This window comes from Xiphophorus maculatus, chromosome 14 (genome assembly GCF_002775205.1).
Source record: "Xiphophorus maculatus strain JP 163 A chromosome 14, X_maculatus-5.0-male, whole genome shotgun sequence".
In the NCBI taxonomy this organism is placed as follows: Eukaryota; Metazoa; Chordata; class Actinopteri; order Cyprinodontiformes; family Poeciliidae; genus Xiphophorus; species Xiphophorus maculatus.
In genome coordinates, this window is record NC_036456.1 from 17,857,359 (window position 1) to 17,878,139 (window position 20,781).

Sequence of the window (20,781 nt, forward strand, 5' to 3'; positions counted from 1 at the left end):
TTCCCCAATGAGCGAGTCCAGCAGAACAACTCAGAACTGCTGAACACTTTTTTAGTAACTAATGAATTTTTTATGCAGCTGAGATTCAGTTTTAATGCCATTTAAGGCCTTCAATTCAACAAAACCCATTTAATTGATCATTTTTAATGATTATATAAACCGTGTTGGTATTGTCATTTTTGGGTTTTGGGTAAAATATTGTAATTGTTTTATTGACTACACTTTTCTTAACATGAAATGGTACCAAGGTGTTTTGTCTATGTGTAGAAACCCAAACCAGACTTTGACAGAACTGATCCCAGTACCAGAGCTGCTTTATAACCTGAACTGCTTTGGTGACGTTTGAGTTATAAATTAATTGCAAAACCTTAATGTGCAATGATGAGCAAATATTTGTGGTTGTGGGATAAACTTGAGGCGCTTTACGCGTTTGTGTTTTCAGCTTCTGAACCAGCCTGAGACCCATCTGTGTCGTCTGATCCAAGCAAATCACACAGATCACCAGCGGAGCAGAGAGTTATTTATAATTTCCATTATACTTCCTGTTGTTTCTCACCCAATCTGACCCCATGTTTCAGCTTCTCCGGCCTTTTTGTTCAGCTTCCCAAATCCAAACAAAATCTTGCTCTACACTCCTCAGTCCTTTCCTTTGTTTTCATCATGTACACCTCCTCATTTCTTTTTTTTTGTTCTTGCTTGATGTGCATTATGTTGAGTCTGCTCATGACTCCACACCTGCTCCACACCTTCCCCCAGTTTTAAATCACAAATCCTGCAAATTCGCAGAATGGAAACCTTCCTACCTTGAAGTGGCACACCCGTCAGGGAGAAAAACGACACCAACCAGACGCTCGTGCAAAATGACAATTACGCAGCTGCCCAGCAGCAGAAAGCTATCCTGGCAAACATCTGCCACTTACTCCGTGATTTCCTCGGTGACCGTGTGTTCGACCTGGAGCCGGGAGTTGACCTCAATGAAGTAGTGTTTTCCATGTTTGTCCACCAGGAACTCAACGGTTCCCGCGTTCTCGTATCCCACCTGCAGGACAAAGACAACAACAAAACATGACATAAATTACTCAGCTAATACTGCTAGTATTAGCTGTGTAAACAATGAAGAGGCAGCACTCGCTCATCTTAATGAACCATGAAACTAAAGGAACAAAAAAAAAAAAAACACGCTAAGCGAACATCGCCATATGAAATGGGTAAAGAATGAGCCGTGCGCTTTATTTGCGTAGCGAGAGAAGGCCACTTTTCATCATCTCCATGTAATGACAAATTAGATCATTAATCAAGGAGGAGTAACTGGAATCTCGCCGTCAAAAGGCAATTTCTGCCCCCACCTCTAGGCTCAATAAATGCAATTAGAATCACAATCGAAGGCAGGTACAATAAATACGCAGGGATTCGTCTCGCTGTCCAGGATGGTAATACCTTACTTAATTGATGGGAAGTGATGCGGAAGGGGGCCAAAAAAAATGATTGCACTTATGAATCTGCCATATATCATAAAGAGACACCGCTTTATTGAACTACTTCCATTATAACTTCAACACAATTATTATAGAGCTGCTTGTTTTCAGCATTCATCCTACAGATTTTAATCGCCATTTTGATTGACCGTTGCTTCATGTACACAACAAAATACTAGATACAGCCAAAAAAATAAAAATGAAAAATCTGCTCCACGAGAAGTAGTGGTAATACTACACAGTGCTTAATTATGACAAGGAAGGAAAATGAAACTCTTTTCATCCAGGATTGTTCTGTATCTGACCATATCCGTCACTCCATCAATGACCCGGGTCCAGGAAACATGTGGAAGAAGTTGCTCTAATCAAACCAAAATGCAACTTTTTGGAGCAGAAAAGCAAACAACCTATCCCTGAGATAAAGCACGGTGGTGGCAGCATCATGCAATGGCAATGCATTTCGTAGGAGGGTGAGGGAAGCGCTAAATGGCGAGTAAAATTTTTTCCCAGTTATGATTAGGTTTTTGGCTGCTTTCCGGATTCATTTTCTATCTTCAACTTTCAAAAATCATTTTTTTCCCATTTTCACACCTGAAAAACAAAACAAATGTTATACTTTTATGTACTTTTTTAGGTCTAATAGTAAACCTTTTAGTATTTAAACAGATAATTTTTAAAGTATCAATCTAACCTATAAGTCCAGCTTAAGCAAGATTTTAAAAAGTATCATTTCATTTTACAAGATGAGATTGGGATGCGGTAATCTGGTTTTGCTCTAAACTTCTGATTAAAATTTTTGGCTTGAATCTAAAAGGGGAAAAAGGTTCTTAGACTAGTTTGAATCCAACGGAAAATGTAGAAAAATCCCAACTTATCACTATTCTAATAATATTCCCCTACGATGGCTAGGCTGTTGGTGAAAGTATTTACATAGAAAAAAAGTTGCAGTTTTCAGTTTCAGTACATTTAATTTAACAGGAATAAAGGACAACTAATGCTTGAGATCTGACCTACAGAAAACCCATTCAGAGAAAATTTTATTATTCCAATCAAAGGATTCAGATATGAGACCAAAGACAGGAGTCTCTCAACTACAAAGACAATGTTGTTTAAACTGATGACAGCAGAAAAACTAAATCTGTTCAGGAATCCTTAAACATGTTAAAACAGTAGCTAAATACGTCCTGCAGATGACTGAGTGTGTAGCAGAACAGCAGCAGATGTAAGACAGCAAATCAAGCTGCTAACCCAGTGGACCTTGACAATAAAAAGCTGAGTGGAATCAGACGATCATAGCTGTAAAACACGGTGCATGAAATGTCTGTGCAGCATTTTTAAGAGACATGGATCATTGCTGTTCTTTTGTTCATATTTTTTGTACAAAAATGATAAATTATCATGCTGAATGCACAATTAAAATTATATTTTCAGTGCAGACAGAGAAGGGAAATGGCTCTTTCAACATTCTAGTTTGTGGTCTCACCATTTTAGACTCTTTATCTTTCCAACCCAGTAGTTGTAATTGTTGCTTAGATTTTATTCTCTTTTGTTCCAACTTATCTTACGTTTTCTTAAATCCAATTTGAAGCACAATGTGCCCCATAGGTCATATGCTAAAGTATAAAAGTATACCCAAAAAGAATATCCAGATGTATACTTAAGTTAAAGTTTCAAGCAACATAATGCAGAACTGACTCATTTCTACACTCTGGAGGCGCATTTAACAGCACCTATTCAAGGTTTCCCCCAGAAAACATGCTAAGCCTGGTGGTTGGGGCAGTGGGGCAGTAGGGCAGTCATTCATCCAGCAGCCTGATGTGTTTTTGAGTTAAAAAATGTTTAAAGTTGGCAGGAAATTAAAAAATATCACTTCATAATTATGTGTTACTGAAAGATTGGAAGATTAATACCTGAACACAAACTATAAAGTCATAAAAATGCTAACATTTTAAAAAGACTTGAAAAAAGTAAGCAATGCTAAGCCTGCCTGGCAGGGGCACAAGTAAAGCCTGGTGGCCCGCCAGGCTTATAATACACTGGGGGAAATCCTAATTACTAGATGCCACTCTTCTATATAAAGATGCAACCATTTGGCGGTCAGTCTATTGTAGCTGTAGATCACTGCAACATTCTTGCATTGCTTTTATTGTGAAAAGCTTTCAACATTTTCATCTACTCAGTTTCAGTCAAGCCATCTGAAAAGCAATAAAATGTAGATCAGGATATACTTAAGTCTTTTTTTAAAAATGTCTGCACTTTTTTAAGACTTTATAGTTTGTGTTCAGGTATTAATCTTCCAATCTTTCAGTAACACATAATTATCAAGTGATATTTTCAAATTACCTGTCAAGTTAAAAAAAAATTTAACTCAAAAACATGACGGGAAGCTGGCACCACAACCACTGGGCTTAGCAAGTTCTCAGGGGGAAACCTTGTGTATATTCATTCTCTTCTGGACTACAGTGTAAATGGCATATGATGGGTTTTGTCTAAAAACATCAGACTGGGATGGTTCAATACCCAAAGTACAGGGTTTCACATGTAATACTTACTACAACTAGTGTAGGGTTTATTTGTAATCTATGCCATCTGAATCGATACACACTACACACAATGCGGTTATTTCCTGCCCAATTAAAACGTAACAACCAACGACTTTAGCTTTCCAGGACACAAACTCTTTAAAAAGAACAATGTTTATAAATTGTGCCTCAAAATGTCATGTATAGCTGCTAATCTGTAAGTTATTTTGTAGGTTTGAATGTCACTTCTGTGTAAAAACTGCAAATAAATTTTACCATATTTCTAATGAGGACCAAACCTGTAGAAAGAATTTAGGGAAATCAGTTGTTGTGTAATATAAAGTAAACTGAAGCAATTCAACGGTTTCAAAGTAACTGTTTATTTCTACTAGAACAGATGTCAAATTACTATTTGGGGGCATAAAAGTTTCAAGCTGAATCAATTAGATTGCAAGAAGGAAGGAAGCTGCAAAAGACCAATTCTAATTCATCCAGAGGGGCCACAGGGGAAATCATGCCACACTCACAAATTTTTGTGTGTAATTTTTGTTTTTCTCTTCATCAAAACACATGGAAATGAAGAAATCTCAACCACTTCCATCAATCCAGTTCTCAGAAAATGCCTCTCAACTCCTCAACTAGTAAAAATAAAAAAGTCCAACACCCTCAGGATTGCTTTGATTTCCATCCGTCAGGCATAAAAGTGAAGACAAATGAAGAAAAGCCAGCAATTGATTGGAGACACAAAAAGACCTTTAGCTTAAACTCCAGAAAATCGAAGCTGGCAACTGACTCGGTGTCGGGTGTTTTGGAGGGGCAGAGGAAGAAATGCATCAAATCTAAAGCACAGAAACAGGATGTGCCTCCAAGAAAGTCCAAAACTAGTCAATTTTCATCTGATTGAAACCTGCTGATGCACCTTTTTAAAAAAAATGTTAGACATGTTTGTCAACCAGCCCCAAACATAAACCGCAAAATAAAGTAACATACGTTCCTTTACCCTGCAGTAGGATAGGAAGAAGTAAAACATTTTCTGCAGGCATATTTAAGTTACCTCTGAATTTTTCATGCACCTCACCTTAAGAAATTTCACTCTAAAATAGTGGAGGGATTTTAAATGGTCTGAGGAAGGGCTGGATAATAAATAAAAAGCCATATATCTCGCAATAGACACGTGATCAATATCAATCAACAATACATCTGAAATATTTTATATATAGAATATTCACTGAACTCTGATCCAGAACCGAATAGTATTCTGGCTTTAGCTAGCTATGTAAAGTTGGTGGAATCAACTGACTCACTCACTCTTTGGTTACCTAGCAACTCACTCTTTGGTTACCTAGCAACACCCTGCACAGTAACTGCTACAGCTTAAAAGTTTAAAGTTTAAAGTCCTCATGACTGCTTAAAAAAAAACAACAACAAAAAAACAGCATGGAGTGAAAACTTTGGATAAAACAGGAAAGGCCACCAGTTTGAAAATATTTCAGATATTTAAAAACAACAAAAACCCAATCAATAATTATCTATCAACTAATATGAAACGCTTATATTGTGTTATGTTTTTTAGCCACATCATTCAGCCCTACAAATCCAGAACTTAACCCAGAACAACTGGAACCAACACTTGGGTTTACACTCCTCTAATCCAGAACAAACTAAAGATCCAGAGAAACCCCTAATAGCTTATAAATTATGGACTACTTATTCTTATTAAACATGGGGAAACCAATGTTTAGTCTTTACCTATTTGTCTTTGTTCTGTTTGTATTTTCCTTCTAATTCATGTAAAGCACTTTGAACTGCCTTGTTGCTAAAAATGTGTAATATAAATAAAACTATATTACCTAGTCTGAGCAGATTTTGTAAAAACAAAAAAGAAAAGAAAAAAGAATAAAAAGGCCAGCCAGTGGTTTGTTTAGCCTATATATGTTTAATACTAATACAGACTCTAGTTTGGGGAAAACAATCTGACACAATGTTGCCCATAGACTAAATTGTTATTTAAACGCCTTGATTTTTGACTCCACTGTGTCGTTAATATCACCGACTGGTGCAATAACTGCATTACTGCAAAAGAGGCATCGGGTGATGTGATGGAGCCATCTCCAACTCCATCACCTTTGTTTGTTAGGAACCAAAGCTTCAGACTCTCCTGTGGTGCAGTCCAACTAACAATGGGAACAAGTGTCAAGTATGCAGACATAGGAACAGATGTCTCTTAAGAGAATCCACGGTGTGCACACACTGACAACACGTCTACAAACTGCGTCCAGGAAGAGAGACTTGAGTTTTCTCCAGAGCCACAAATCAAATGTGGGCCAGAAAACACCTTTAAATGTTCATCAAGGGAACATTTCAGCCAACAGCCCTCAATGGCCAATGCAGAGTCACTTTCAGATGTCCCTGCTTTAAAATTACCTGGATAAAATAATAAGATCATTAGCAGGATTCTAAAAGGCGATTGGAGGAAATTCAGGAATTTGAATTAAATGTGTTGGATCAGGGACAAGTTCAGTTGCAGGATGCAGTTCCCTGAAGAAACGAGTTTGACACTCTTGTCCTAGAGTACATTTTCCCAGAGAGTCTAAGACGTGTGATCCCTCGATAATTGGAGAACACTTTCTGGTGCACAACATATTTCCACAGTAAATCTCTCACTGAATGATGCAGTTCCTTCGACCCCCAATTTTTTTTTTTTTTTTTTTACTTGGTGCTCAATTTTAAAGTGCATAAACAAGAAAATAAGCATATTCTTGTAATAACTACCTTTCAAATAAATTAGCTTGCCAAGCAGAAATGAATATCACCTTGTAAACGCCCACAAGTTCTACGCATGTATAAATATTCCTGTAAACTAGAGGGAAATTATCTGAATAAAAATATTTATACTGAGCTGAGGTTTCTCTGCTCAGACAAGCCAGTTCTCATTACATGGATTTACATGCACAACTCCTCTCTAAAGAAAAAAAAAAAAAACAGTTTAAATTATGAGCACACATAGACACAACCCAGCAAAATAGACTAGAAAGTGCAAGTATAAACAGTAAAGAGACTCCCACACAGAGCTCTGCCTCTGCAGAACGAAATAAGATGGAAAATGAGCCAATTAAGATGTTCACATGTGGCTGTGCATGAGTGCTACCTGTGCTGAGCAATTACCCAGCAGCTACAGCTGCAGTTATTAATGCAAGCTCAATGACCTCAAGAGAATCGCAGCAATCACCTCTGCATACTGTACGCCGCTCATGCACACGGGCGGCCTCATGTATTTTCAGCAGATTCCCACAGAGCACCAAAGTGTGTCGCGTCATTTTGAACTCGTTCTCCCAGCCGGAGTCGGTGAGTGAAGTGGCAGCCCCTGTAACAGATTGAGTGGTCACCGTTTTATAAGGTCTGGCAGACCAAGTCCATGGGCAGTCAAAGCAGAAAGATCATCGGGATTCTGCATGCATGCTGCCACACATTTTCAAAAGTGTTTTCGGAAAGCATAAAGGGTATTTCTGCCTACTACAGGCCGGAGTGCCTCCGTTCACATTATCCAACGCTGGAGTGAGTGGTGCTTTGAACAGAAAGCAGCGAGGCTGAATCGATAGCATGTCAAAGTGAGGCGGAAAAGGAAACGAAAACGAAGTGCATGTCCCAAAGTTTGCAGCCACATACTGGACTCCAAGCAGAAAAATTGCCTTGGCATGATTTCTAGAGATCAATACTGCTCAATCAAACAACTGACCTGAATAAGAGTGTTCAGGTCAGTCGTCTTAACAAAGATTTCCTTTCACAAGATTAAAGGTCAAGTCTTAAAACAAGGTTTGTTTAATGGGTTAGCAGTATTTAAAGACCATTTATTTAAGAAACTGGAACAAATCCAGAGGAAAACAACCTGAAACAGGACCTGAAAGATCCATCGTCCAGTTGATCCGATACCATTACCGCTCAAGGTCAATCCCAACTTAAGCCAGGTTCATATAGCAAGATAATTATGCAGATTTTTGTCCGGATTTACCCCTTCCAACAGTCTTAAGAACGCTCTGATTATCGGGATAGACAATCTTAGGAGATATTCCTGTTCTGTGTGTCCTATAATGTTGTTAAACTTAAATCAGAAACTTACAACCCTTTGACATCATCATCTATGATTCCTAACAGACTCAAAGGGGTATAAAAGCAATATATGTATATTTTAATAAAGTACCTTTACCCACCCAATACAAGAGGAGAAACATTTTATTCTGGTGTTTAGGTAACAGAACATGTTACTAACAGAACAGCCTTAAAAAGAAAGTCGGTCTAAATTTATTCCCAGACAGTAAGAAAAAGGTCAGATGTGGTTCCAATCATGTTTAACAGATGTTTTTAAGTTCCTGTCCCATTTCGTCTTAGATAACTGCACATTTTCTTTACCCAAAGAGACTTATTTTACGTCCATCGATCCATTTGCTTCAGTGTATCCGGGGTCATGCTGCAGGGTCAGCAGCCTAAGCAAGGAAACTCAGCCTTTACAAAGTCAACATTTTTGTGCTGGGAGCTTTGAAAACAGACCATCAGGTTGGTCAAAAATTATTCTTTTGTGCCAATGCCATGTGAAGGGTTTCTGCAGGTTTCACTAACTCACATTTAAGACTTTTTAAGGCCAATACAAATGGAATATAAGAACCACGTCTAGATAGAAATGTACAAACTTCACCCATCAACTGGCAACAAATTTGCTCTTATCCATGACAGACACAAAAAAGGTAGATAGCAAGAGAGTATTAGCAGCAAGTTAGCAATAGCCTCAACCGTCTCAAGTGAAAGCAATGAAGATGTCTGAGTGCGACTCAAATTTCTGCCAAACAGAAGAGAAATATAAATCAAATATACAAGATTAAATTGTCCTTTTGAGACAAATTGATTAACAACTTAAAGGCCAACTTAATGAAGACATTTGAAGGCCTTAATTTAAGAGACATGAATTAAGACTAAAATTTTTTTAACCTTTCGAGTCCTAAGTTTCAAACTCTCCGCCAGGATATTTTTGCTTATTTTAATTGTACGCAGTTCTTTAAATGTCCTGTGAGTAAATGTATATTTGCCTATTTATCCGTAATAACTGGGACTTTCAATATCTAGCAAGTTATTTTCATAATTTACCGTCTATTAAAATAGCGCTCCTCAGATTAATTTCATTTCCTGCTATGGTGGAGATGAAATTACCGTAATAACCTGATATTTTCTGTTAAGTGCAACGTTTACCCTTTCAGAAACCGTTGGAATTTTTCAGATAGCTCAAACTGTGGCAAAATTATGATACAGCAAAGTTGGTTGGATCATCAGCGCTACGTTGGGCCTAGAAGGGTTAAGAACACGCGGACACCCTGATTTGAGTGTTTGTCAAACTTCCTCTTGATGCACCTTTTTCCCCCCGTCCGCAAAGCCACAAACCATAAATCCAGCTTGTATTTTTCACTGGGTGGAACGCAAGAGAGAACTTTTAGATTTTTACGCCTTGCAGATTCCTAACTGACCCTTTAAACTCCAAGGTGTGGATCCTTCCTTAGCCTTGGACCGGCCAAAACAGCAATTGATTTCCCGTCAAAGTTGATGCCGCCATATTTCTACCTAAACATGCAAATCCTCCTCCTCCTCCGAGGAGGAGGAGCAGTATTGATAATTCACAGCACGCTGCACACAAAGCCCCACACCTAATCCCCTTCTGCCATCATGCGATGCCGCACAGCCAGAAGGCAACACATTCTGGGTCATGAAAGGTTCAGGGACGGAGTAATGTGGTTCAAAGCTCTGCAGCTTTATGTGCGATGTGCATCATAAGGCAGAGGGAACAAAAATCAATGGTGTAATCAACAGCAGCAGCCCAACCTGAATGTGTGTAGGACAACATGCGAGTCAGGGACTTTCAGATGCACATGGCTTAATGCAGTTTTATTAAAATGTTATTGCTGTTATTAATCTGGCTGCGCAGGCAGGTCAGAATAAAACATTTTCAGATTATTTCCAGTAGAATATTATCTGTAAATGCATAAAGAATTAATTTATTTACTTGATTTTGAAATGTTATGACAGTCTGTCATTACAAGGAAATATTTAATTCAAGTCAAAAAATTACTATTTTCCAAAAAATAATTGGAAAAGTCAGTCTTTAAATATAAACAAACAAGGTTGTCAAAGTTGTAGCTGCTGTTTTCCAGATGAATCTTTACTAAACAGCCATTTTGTCAACTTATGCTCGACAGTTCTGCTCAAATTAGAGTTTATTTTGATGTAGCTGCTTTATTTGTAAGGTACTAGTAAAGGAAAACTGTAAATTTAGCAGGAAGGGTTTCCTTGTACACCTCAGTTGTAATCCACTTAGTCTCCAAACCATTAAATCTGGCATTTGTTCAGTTTACACACTTCTTCTAAAGCGATCCACTTACTGAAGGTTTGTAAAATGCGGTGTGAATTGTTTACTTGACAGATACAGCCTACTGATTTTTATTTACAGACAAGCATTTAAAATTTTTCTGAAGACTGTTTGAAATCAGCAGAAACTTACTGTTGGAGAAGCAAGATGAAGTTTCTTTTTTGCACTTAATGTTAGATTAAAATAATTAAATATTTTGTTGAAAATCTGATTGTTTTCATTTTGTTCTAATATGTAAAATCCTATAAAAAAAGATGTATTCCTTCATGCAGAGCTGAAACTTCAGTGGAACTGTTATCCCACCTTTATCATATTTATACTAAACTGCATCCTCTTCAGATTTAAACAGAGTTTTGCTTCAACTCGTCTCTTCATCTCCATCTTCTCTCGTTAGGATTGCAGTTAATTTGGAGCCAAGATTCTCTGTAATCTGATCCAATTCCCTTTCAAATTCGCAACACACAAGTTTCATTCAATTCATAGCCGATATTGCCTGAAAATAAACACACGCACACATTCAAACAGATCAGCTCCATTTCAGTGCTGCCACCACGCTAATCCTTCAGCTGCTGGCAGCGACCGAAGTAGCTGAGCTCTCACAATCCGAGCGTTGGAAAACTCACACGGACACAAACGCATGCAGCCGTGCGCGCTTATCGGACGCGTGCCCACGCAAAACCTACATAAATACAAACATGCACCCTCTACAGCTGTATTCATCACAGCTGTAATGGGAAAGGACCAGAGTTCCCCTCTATTCGTTTTCCCATTTGGTGGATTCGTCCCTTCATTCCAGCCAAACTTGGAGTCTGAAGCTCATTTCTTTCCAGTAACGCTGCCACTTCTAAGCTCTGCCTCGGAGCGGGATTAAGGTCATCCTCACACCTGCTCCATATCCATTAACTATTACCAAAAGCTTCATCTTTAAAAGCTTCCTTGAACAGGTCTGAACAGGTCTATATGGCGCAAACTATACAAAGCATGCTCATTACATTTTTTGCACAAAATCATTCTTTGAGGTTTCAGTCTGCTTGGTTCTGAGCTCCTTTCAGAATGAGAATGTAACTCATTCAGCATCTTCAAAGAGTTATTGAAGATAGTGAAAGATCTCCTCTAGCAGTCTGTATAACAGCATATCTGAAGAAGCCTCTGACTGATGATGCTCTGTTCTCTCAAGACAGTCTCATGAAAAGGATGGTCAGAGTTGTCCATAATTTTCTTGATTTTATGAAGAATCCTTTGCGTCGTCATCTCCACAGCCTCTCCAGAACAGAACCGGTCTTCTTTATCAGGTTGTTTACACTCACACGTGAAAATGGCTGCAAAAAGATGTGCAGTTATACAACTGTACATCTTTGAAAAGCAGAATAAGAGCCTCCTGGCTACCAACAAGACTTCACTGGATGGTAATTCAACAACAAAACACTCGTCTTTTCCAGCTGCTTCTTGTTGCCCAAACATGCTGCAGTTCCACGGGGGCTGGACTTGGCTTGGGTTGCTAGGTAACGGGGCTGGACTTGGCTTGGGTTGCTAGGTAACGGGGCTGGACTTGGCTTGGGTTGCTAGGTAACGGCACAGTGCCCTGACTCAATCAAAAGGTTTTTGAAATTGCTCATTTTCCAGACACCAAAATCCATTACCTTATTGCCAAGAACCGGCTCAGTTTACTTTTAAGCACTGGTGCTGCTTTTAGAAGCAGTAGAGACTCAAATGGGAACATACAAGAATGTGCAAAATTTTCACACAAGTCACCTTTAAATACTGAGCAAGAGCAAAATAAGGGGGGAAAAAACAGGCTTGGTCAACATTCTCTGAAGAGAGAAGACTCAAACACCGTCTCAGATCAATCAATAACACAATCAATGCCAATTATCAGTTTAATAACCGGTGTTCTAAACGAGAATCAACATAAATGAACGTTTCACATGTCGTGTGTTTAATTGAGATTGAGTACAGAGACGGGAGAAAGCTCTCCAAACTCAAACTGACGGCCAAATTGGTGACAAACCCGGTCATTAGTGTCGCATCGTTCGCTCTTAACCAGTCTGCGATTTGAGACGGGGATTAAACGAGCTCTGCTGAAAATCTGCGGCCTTCTTCTCTCTGGATTTACGCTCTGTTGATCGGTTCAGGACTGAAACCTGATGATTTATACGTTTGATCAGTGTTTAACGTACCTATTTCAGTGGGTTCCACATGTTTCCATGTCAAAACTACCCAAAATTATAAACACAAATTCATAATGTGGCTGATATTTCTATGGATTGATGAATGGATTAATAAGTTTGATTTTACCAGTTCATTTTGAACAAAAATGTCCAAATTAAACTGAAATTTGTTCTTTATTACGCTCGTTTTATATCCTGAATCTTCTCACTAGAAAATAAAAATCCACATTCTCTTCTCCCACCTCACCTTAAGAAGCGACAGCTAACTTTACTGTCACCCACATTTCACCTTTACGGGTATTAAGCTTTAAGCTCTCCTAAATTTTGGAAACTTAATTAAAAAAGTAGGAAGAAAGTGTTGAAAGGGAGCGAAGGTAGATATGCAGATACAGTAGAAATGCAAGAATAGATTAAAGAAGGGAAGCTAAAGTGCATCTGCGTACTTTACAGAATAAGTGAAACCGAAGAACAGAGAACAAAACAGAGCAAAATACAGGCCTGGGAAAAAGCATTTAAATATTAGTAATAACCTGATTAAAATAATGATTTTTTTAAAGAGAAAAGGCAATCCAAACCAACATGACTATGTGAAAAAGTATCTTTATCTGCAAGCATTTGCCTCAACTTCTCATGAATTTTTCCATCCTTGTGGAGGAATTATGTCACTCATTGCAGGATTGTTTTCAACTACACTGCAAAAACACAAAATCTTAAGTTTTTTTGGTCTAGCTTTTGTGCAAATGTCTTATTAGACTAGAAATAAGACAAAACTAACTTACAAGTAACTTATCAGCAAGATATTGTTTTAAGTAAATAATTCCTTAATATTGATGAAAAAGTACTAGTTCCACAGACGGATAAATTTAGTTATAACGAAACATTTTCCCCTTGTTATGAGTTAAACAAGTGGAACTAGAACTTTTACATCATTATCGAGAAATGATTTACTTAAAACAAGCTTGTATATCTTGCTGATGGGTTACTTTTAGGTTAGTTTTTCTCAATTCAATCTACACTAGAAAAAATACTTGGTAAGATTGTGTTTCTGCAGTGCAGGACACTCCAAAACAATTTAGTTTCATGTCCATTTACTTTCAGAAATCCACATTAGACTTTTTAGATAGTAGAACGAGGAATAAAGAGTTAAAGATAAAAAATAAGTAACTTTTCTGAAAATTGGAAAATGCTGAAATCAAAGCTTTCCTGCTAGTACATTGAAACCGTTTGTAAGATGGCTGCTAAAGAAAAGTCACAACAAAAAAAGATTTATTGCTTATTGTCATAAACTGATTTCTTAAGGCTCTCCTGCATCCATCTCACGCTTTCAATAACAAATCAGCCATAATGTTTCCGTGAACAAACAATTTCAAGGGGATTTCACATCAACTGAGTTGCGTCTAGAAATATTTATGTCCTCATTTCCCCTCGCATTAGCAAGAGATCGAGTGACCTGGGTGGAAGCGGTGAGAGCAGCAGCGCAACGGCAGTGGTGCATGGAGAGGAAACAACGCAACCATAAACTGGAAGCACACCGAGGAGCGAAATGAAAAGCAACAGTGACAGATTTCAAAATCAGAAAACACCCGGCAGGATTTTACGGTTCACATTTGAACACGGCACAGCGGGCTCATAAAATCTGATGGGTACTATCAATTACTTTAGATGAAGAAAAAGAGAGAGAAACGACCGCAAAGTGCAGCTATAACTTTAGCCGTACTGAGGAGACGGTGAGAGGGAAAGGCCAAAATAACGCAGGGCGCTTCCTGCAGGCTGATTCACTGTCAGCAAAGAAACTGACATGTCTTATAAATGCCTTCCCTGGGATATATTTCCAGTATTGTTTTATTCCTCCTTCTAAATGTATCTGCCACCAGCACGTCATGCAGACATCAAATAACTTCAATAATGTCAGCAACAGCTCATTAGTGGAAAGTTACATTATGGAAAATGATTAAAACTAGAATAATATATAATATTAATGCATGAGAAGATAAATGTTTGAGCCATTAGGAACGACTTAAAGTGACTCGAGAGCCAAGAGAACTAATTTTGACTAAATAACTCAAATAGAGAGGAGGCTCTTAAACATTACAGCCTAAATGTAGAGAATCTTCTTTTCTCCAAAGCTCAAAGTGATGAAGTTTTAATAGTCTTTCCATCTTATTGCTAACCTTTTAAAGAGACTTGTGTTCATTCGTCTGCTTACCCGTCTAAGCTATCAAACCTCAGGCCCAAATTACCTTTTCCTTCTAAGGTCCTGAAAATAATGTTTTAAAGCCATTTTTGAGTGATTATGTGAATACAGATGCATTTCAGTTGAAGTTAAATCCTATTATTGACAAGTGAAACTAATTGGCCTCAAAACCTAATATGATCTTGGCTCCAAATGGAAATTAACTGAAGTGCAGAGGAGAAAACTAAAATATATAGTTTAGTTTTCCAATTGGAAACTGGGAATAATTTATTTTTGTGCGTCACCAGTGAGGTTTCCAAAAGACCTGGTAGCAACAAAATTACAAAACAATTCTTTAAAGTTTTGTTAATGTCAAAATGGCCGTTTAAAATCAGAGAAAAAGCTGCGACTGCATTGTATGCAATTATGTTACCAGCACTGAATGTTTGCCATGATCACATTAAAGGAAACCTATTATACTAAATTCAGATTTTGTACATTTTTCTTTCATTTGGGTCTTTAAGTCCAAATGCTTAAAAAAATAAAAACAACAACCACCCTGCCGTTCGTTGGAATTATTTCCAACAAACGGCAGGGTGGTCTTTGGAAATTGAGCCATTTTTTGAAATTGAGCCATTTCAAAAAACCTCCGGAATGTAATGTCACAAATCAGCAGGGACTACCGGTTACCTAGCAACCCTAGCCGGTCACCTAGCAACCTAAGCTGAGCTCCAGGACATATAGCCATTTTTACGCTGTACAGTGGCTACTGGATTCAGAAAATACTTGGTATATTTTTGTTTGTTGTGCAGGAGGCTCTACATCTGCTATTCAGAGTCCCAACACTTCCTCCATTAAAAGAATAAAGTCACAACATTATAAAAATCTGCCCACAATTCTAGCAGAATAAAGATATTTTACCAAAAGAAAAACATTTCAATCAGGAAAAAAAAAGTTTAAATAAATTTATTAAAATCTGATTTAACCAGCTCAGCAGGTCCATATGGTTCGTTCTTTGAAACAAATTGTTTTAAAGTCCTGAAACGATTAAGAGATAAAAGTATTTCTATATTTATAAAACCAATACCAAAGTATAACTTCACAAATGCTCAACACTCATTTAATGCAGTGGGAAGACTAGGAGTTCTCATAAAATTACTACTTTTTCTTGCAATTTTACAACTTTTATATCATACAATCCGCCAATTTTGTTCTCATAATAGTAAAAAACTCCTCATATGTTTTACCTGTAGCATTGTTATGGACATTTTTTACAGATTTAAAATGGAAACCTTTAAAAACGTTGACATACTTATAAGAAAGCAGCCAATGTTTATGGAGGATCTCTGTTTTACTCTATATCCACCACCTTCTTTCTCTTGGCAGCAACATGGCTCCCTACTCACAGCCAGTCGAGGCAGATGATTGCTCATAGTATGCCTGGCTCTGCTGGAGGTCCTTCCAGTCCGGTTCTGTTGGCACTTTATAATTGCTGTTTGTATATAACATTCGTCCGTTTGATTTTCTTAGCTTGTACGGGTGTTGCAGGGTTTTATTTTAGCAATATTATAAAGGGGATATTTAATATCACCTTTACTTAAAATGTTTACTTATTCTTTAAATTTATTTTGTTTAGTCTTTGGGGCCTGCCCATAGCAATGCATAGGGATGTAATCCCTATGCATTGCATGGCAGGCACCTATTGTTCTACACCTCAAAATAACTGCCGCTTCCTACTACCGTTAATGCGGCTCGTACCGCTGCATGCCCCCTCACAATATATATATCAAAACGTGAGGCTCAATCCCGTGAGGGGAGCTATTACTTTTGTTGGCATTTCGAGTAACTGTGGCGACATAATTAACAAAAAACGAGCCAAATTTAACTCAAAACAAAAGTCTAACTGACACAAAACTGTGTCAGTTAGACTCAAAATAGACATAGAATTTAGTCTGCCTCTCTGAACTGCTCTTTAGAACTACAATGACTGAAGGTTAGAACTACAACATGGCGGACACTGAGTGCCTACAAAAGAGGTCTGAGCTGAATGTCAGAACTACTTGTGTTTTGGGCTTTTTATAACTGATTTTACCCAACTATTGTTACACATGATATTAGTTTAGCTCTTTGAAATGAAGCATACTGAAAATTTCAAAATAAAAGCCTTGAATATTTTTACATCAGATAATTGCTCTTTTGAGCATTATATAACTGATTTAACCCAGCAATTGTTACACATGGGATTAGTTTGGCACTTTGAAATGAAGCTTAACAAAAATTTCAAAATAAAAGCCTTGAGAAATCTTACATTAGGTAATTGCTCTTTTGAGCAATAAATAACTGATTTAACCCAATGACTATTAGACATGGGATTAGTTTGGACCTTTGAGATTAAGCTTAACAAAAATTTCAAAATAAAAGCCTCAACATGCCCCTGAGGTTAGTGCACCGCCGCAGGCGGTGCAATAATATTATTCTGCATTATCTTTTTCTCTCAGGTCAGTTCATTAGCATTAGCATTTTAGCTTATATAAGCTATTAGCTATTTATTTGACTTATTAGCCATGTTTAGTATACTGAATGGAGTAAGTCCATTATAGAAAACATCCTAGTGATGTCCCACATGCTACTGACAGCAATCACGCTAGCATTAGCATTTCTGCTAATTTTAGCTGATACACTTACTTTATCATACTGAATGGTGCAAGTCCATGTTAGTAAACATTCTTGTCAATCTCCACATGCTATTGATTACTTTGCAGCTTTCTTTAGCATCGATGCTAATTTCTAGCATCAGAACGCTGGGTCCAAACCGACGGGCACACTTTGGCAGGCCCCGGTTAAATTTCTTCAGGAATTTTCTAGTTTCTGTTACGCTGCTCTTGGCAGTTGGTGGTTACCATAGCAACCTGTAACTGAAGGCTCCTCCCCCTTTTTTTCAGTTGCTGTTTGTAACTGATTTGTATTAGAATCAGCTCTGTTTTCTTTACAAGTATTATATTTAAACATATATTTTAGAGAAATGTAATAATACACAGTGTTTTATGAGTCACTTTGCTAGGTTTTGTGTTTGTTTTCAACTATCAGTGTTGTCCCTTTTAGCTATGTTTAATTTTGCAAATGCTAACCGCTGCTAGCAGCTGCTGATTGGGAGCTATTGCTTTGTAGTTTGTTTAGGGTTATCTATTGTATCTTATTTAATGTATAGGCGCAGACGCTGCTGGACTAAAGTTAACCACCAACTTGATTTCCTCTTTTGTTAGAATAAATAAGGTGAACCTGAATGTGTCTGTTGTGAAGTCAACTTACTGAACCTGAGACGAACACAGACGGGTTACACATGTACTGGGTAGCTGCAAACCCATTGCTCTCAAAGGAAGTCGTCACCAAGTAGAACCAACATTTGTCTTTCTGAAGCCAAAGATGGCATTTCAAATACAGGATTACCTGTAATCCAAGCAGAGTTTTTTTTAAAACCAAAACTACGTCCTATAAAGTGAAGATAAATTTCCAGATGAATTGGAGACGATTAATCTTGCTCCCAAACTCTCATAGTACCTCCAGGTCAGAGCAGCCATTTTCTCAAACACCTCCTATATCTTTAAACTTTGTCTTCCCCCTCTCCCTCTGAGATCTCATTCGACTTTCCACTCAATCTGCTCCTTAAATCTCTAATAACAGATATTACTCCTTGTTTCTGAGCGAGTCAGCTGGTCCTGCCTCCCACATCTTTCTGCCACTTGGCCTTTATTTCACAGTGAATCCTTTTTGTCTCTCACTGTGCCTTCCCCTTCTGCCCTGTCAGCAGTTCGTAAAAGCATAATGAGCTGCATGTACTGAGAGGGATGAACAAATACAGCTGCATAATAGTCAAAGACTAAAGCAAAATGCAGTTATACACCCATACTTCATGACTAGGGGAACGCAGAGCTACAATTGACTTATGTTTCAAGTGAAACTGCTGTAAATAGATGCTTTGTCAGTAACTTGGAGCTGAAATAAGACAAAAATAGCTTTTCCCTTCATTACTTTACTTCCTCTCCCAGCAGGTTTCTCAGACCAAGCATCTTTTCCTCCTCCTTGCAGTCCTTTCACATTTCCAAAAACGAAGTCGGAGCAGAATTTACACTCGATACCACTGCAGTTGTGAGCCTATGGATGTTTCTGTGTGAGAGACAGTGGGAAAGCGCAAAGGATTTGGCTGTAGTCTGTGTGACAACACCCACACAACAGGATCTGACACATTCAGAGCAGAGAAGAAGTCGAGATGGAGAACAGAGGGGAGAAGAAAAAATAAAAAAATCAGGGAAATATGTCATGTGAAGAAACGAAAATAGAGAAACGAGGACGGACAGCTCTGTTTGTTCCATATGGTTGAAGTGTGAGCTGAATACCTGAGTTTTTCTGCCTCCTGTCACTTCATTTACACATTTTCTAAATTTTATTTTCTACTAGTCAATTTCAATTATAGCCTGCTAGCAACTCTTCGTTATAGATTTCACGCTGCACTAGGTCTGCAGGTTGGATTTCACCCACTCTTCAGGCATTGCAGTCATAAAAACACTGTTCAAGTCTAATGACAATCTCTCCTGTCAGTCAAATTACAAGAAGTTTATTTTGAGGTTTTAAGTCAGTTTTTTCTAAAAATGCATGCTTGGGCTTATGCAAATACAGTTTGTCCATGCATATTGAAATTCATCTTTCTACTAAGATGATTTTCATTAATCTTCCCAGATTGCCCATGTTGATGAATCACTGTGCGGTTTTTCTCATCCACCAAACAGAAATTAACAAACAGACCTGTCTGCAGAATATTGACCCTTTGAAAGTGACGTCACTCTCCAGAGCTCCGCCCACTCCGCCATGACGGACATCAAAACAACCAGTGTGCTCCTTGCAAGCTAGTCTAAAAACAGACATCTGTAATATCGCTTTTATTTAGTTGATTTTACTTTTAAAATGGTCATAAAGACCATTACAGACATAGACAAGGACACAAACAAAACTAGTCATTTTATTGTATAACTTTTAACGAGGAAAGATGGACAGCAGCCGATTCGTCATTCATAACGACTGGCAGCCTTCGGTGTAACCGCGGATTTGCAGCGAACACTTTTTACAAGGTGAGCAGATTAATGTTCATATGCTTTATAAGTAAGGATGATTAGAAAGATATCAAATATTGCATTATGAAGAAGTTACGCATCTTATCATTAGTAACCATGGAAGCAATGCCCCAACGTCATGTAGCCTAGCATGCATGAAAAAAACTGTCTTTTGTACATTTTTAAGGCTGCTCCAATTTAAGAGGAAACGCTGTTTATGACAAAGTGACATAAATCATGTGGTGTGAATTCAGGCAAAGTCAGTGATTTGATCAACACGTCAGGAGGGAGGAGGTATGGGTCGGTTTCTAAGCTAGCTTCTTCAAGCGTCTGTAAATATCACCGTCTGTGAGTCCCAATCAGGTGTGTTACGCCCAGAAACAAATTAGCTTGACTCGAACAAGTAAAAGCCATGAATAAACTGACAAAAACAACTCCTGTCGCCCTGTTCAACACTCCCGTCCCTCACTGCTTACATCCATCATGGCGCCTCGAATGATTAAGTGACTTAGTTCCAAAGGGTCAACAGAAAACATCTCTGCAGACCCCACATATCCTGGACACAGACTGTTTAGACTTTTACCTTCAGGTCAGAGCGTTATTTATAAAAACCTGTCGCCATAGAGACTGATAGACGGCTGTCCGGCTCAAAACCATGCGTAATTTATAAATATATACAGTATATACATATTTACAAGAACATGCAACTTTTAATACATTTATATTTTAAACATCTTCATTGAATTGATTCATTTTAGCCTGAACTGAATTCAGAACTAGTTCTTTTTAAGGTTGAACACTTGTCAGTGCAGCTCCAGTTTAACACATTTTTGCTTTTAGGTTTTTTTTTCTTTTTTATGAATACATCTCAACCACAACTGCACTAATTATTGTAGTTGGATGAATTTAGATAAATATCTAACTCTTGAAGC

At 37.9% G+C, this 20,781-nt stretch overlaps 1 protein-coding gene across 1 annotated transcript in view; it reads right to left on the reverse strand.

Annotated features, from left to right (window-relative positions):
- Positions 1-20,781, reverse strand: part of pc (pyruvate carboxylase) — a 371,443-nt gene that overhangs the window by 296,964 nt on the left and 53,698 nt on the right. Inside the window, exon 10 of the mRNA XM_023345780.1 lies at positions 921-1,039. Coding sequence (XP_023201548.1) covers positions 921-1,039 — 119 coding nt within the window. The remainder of the gene's footprint in view (positions 1-920; positions 1,040-20,781) is intronic.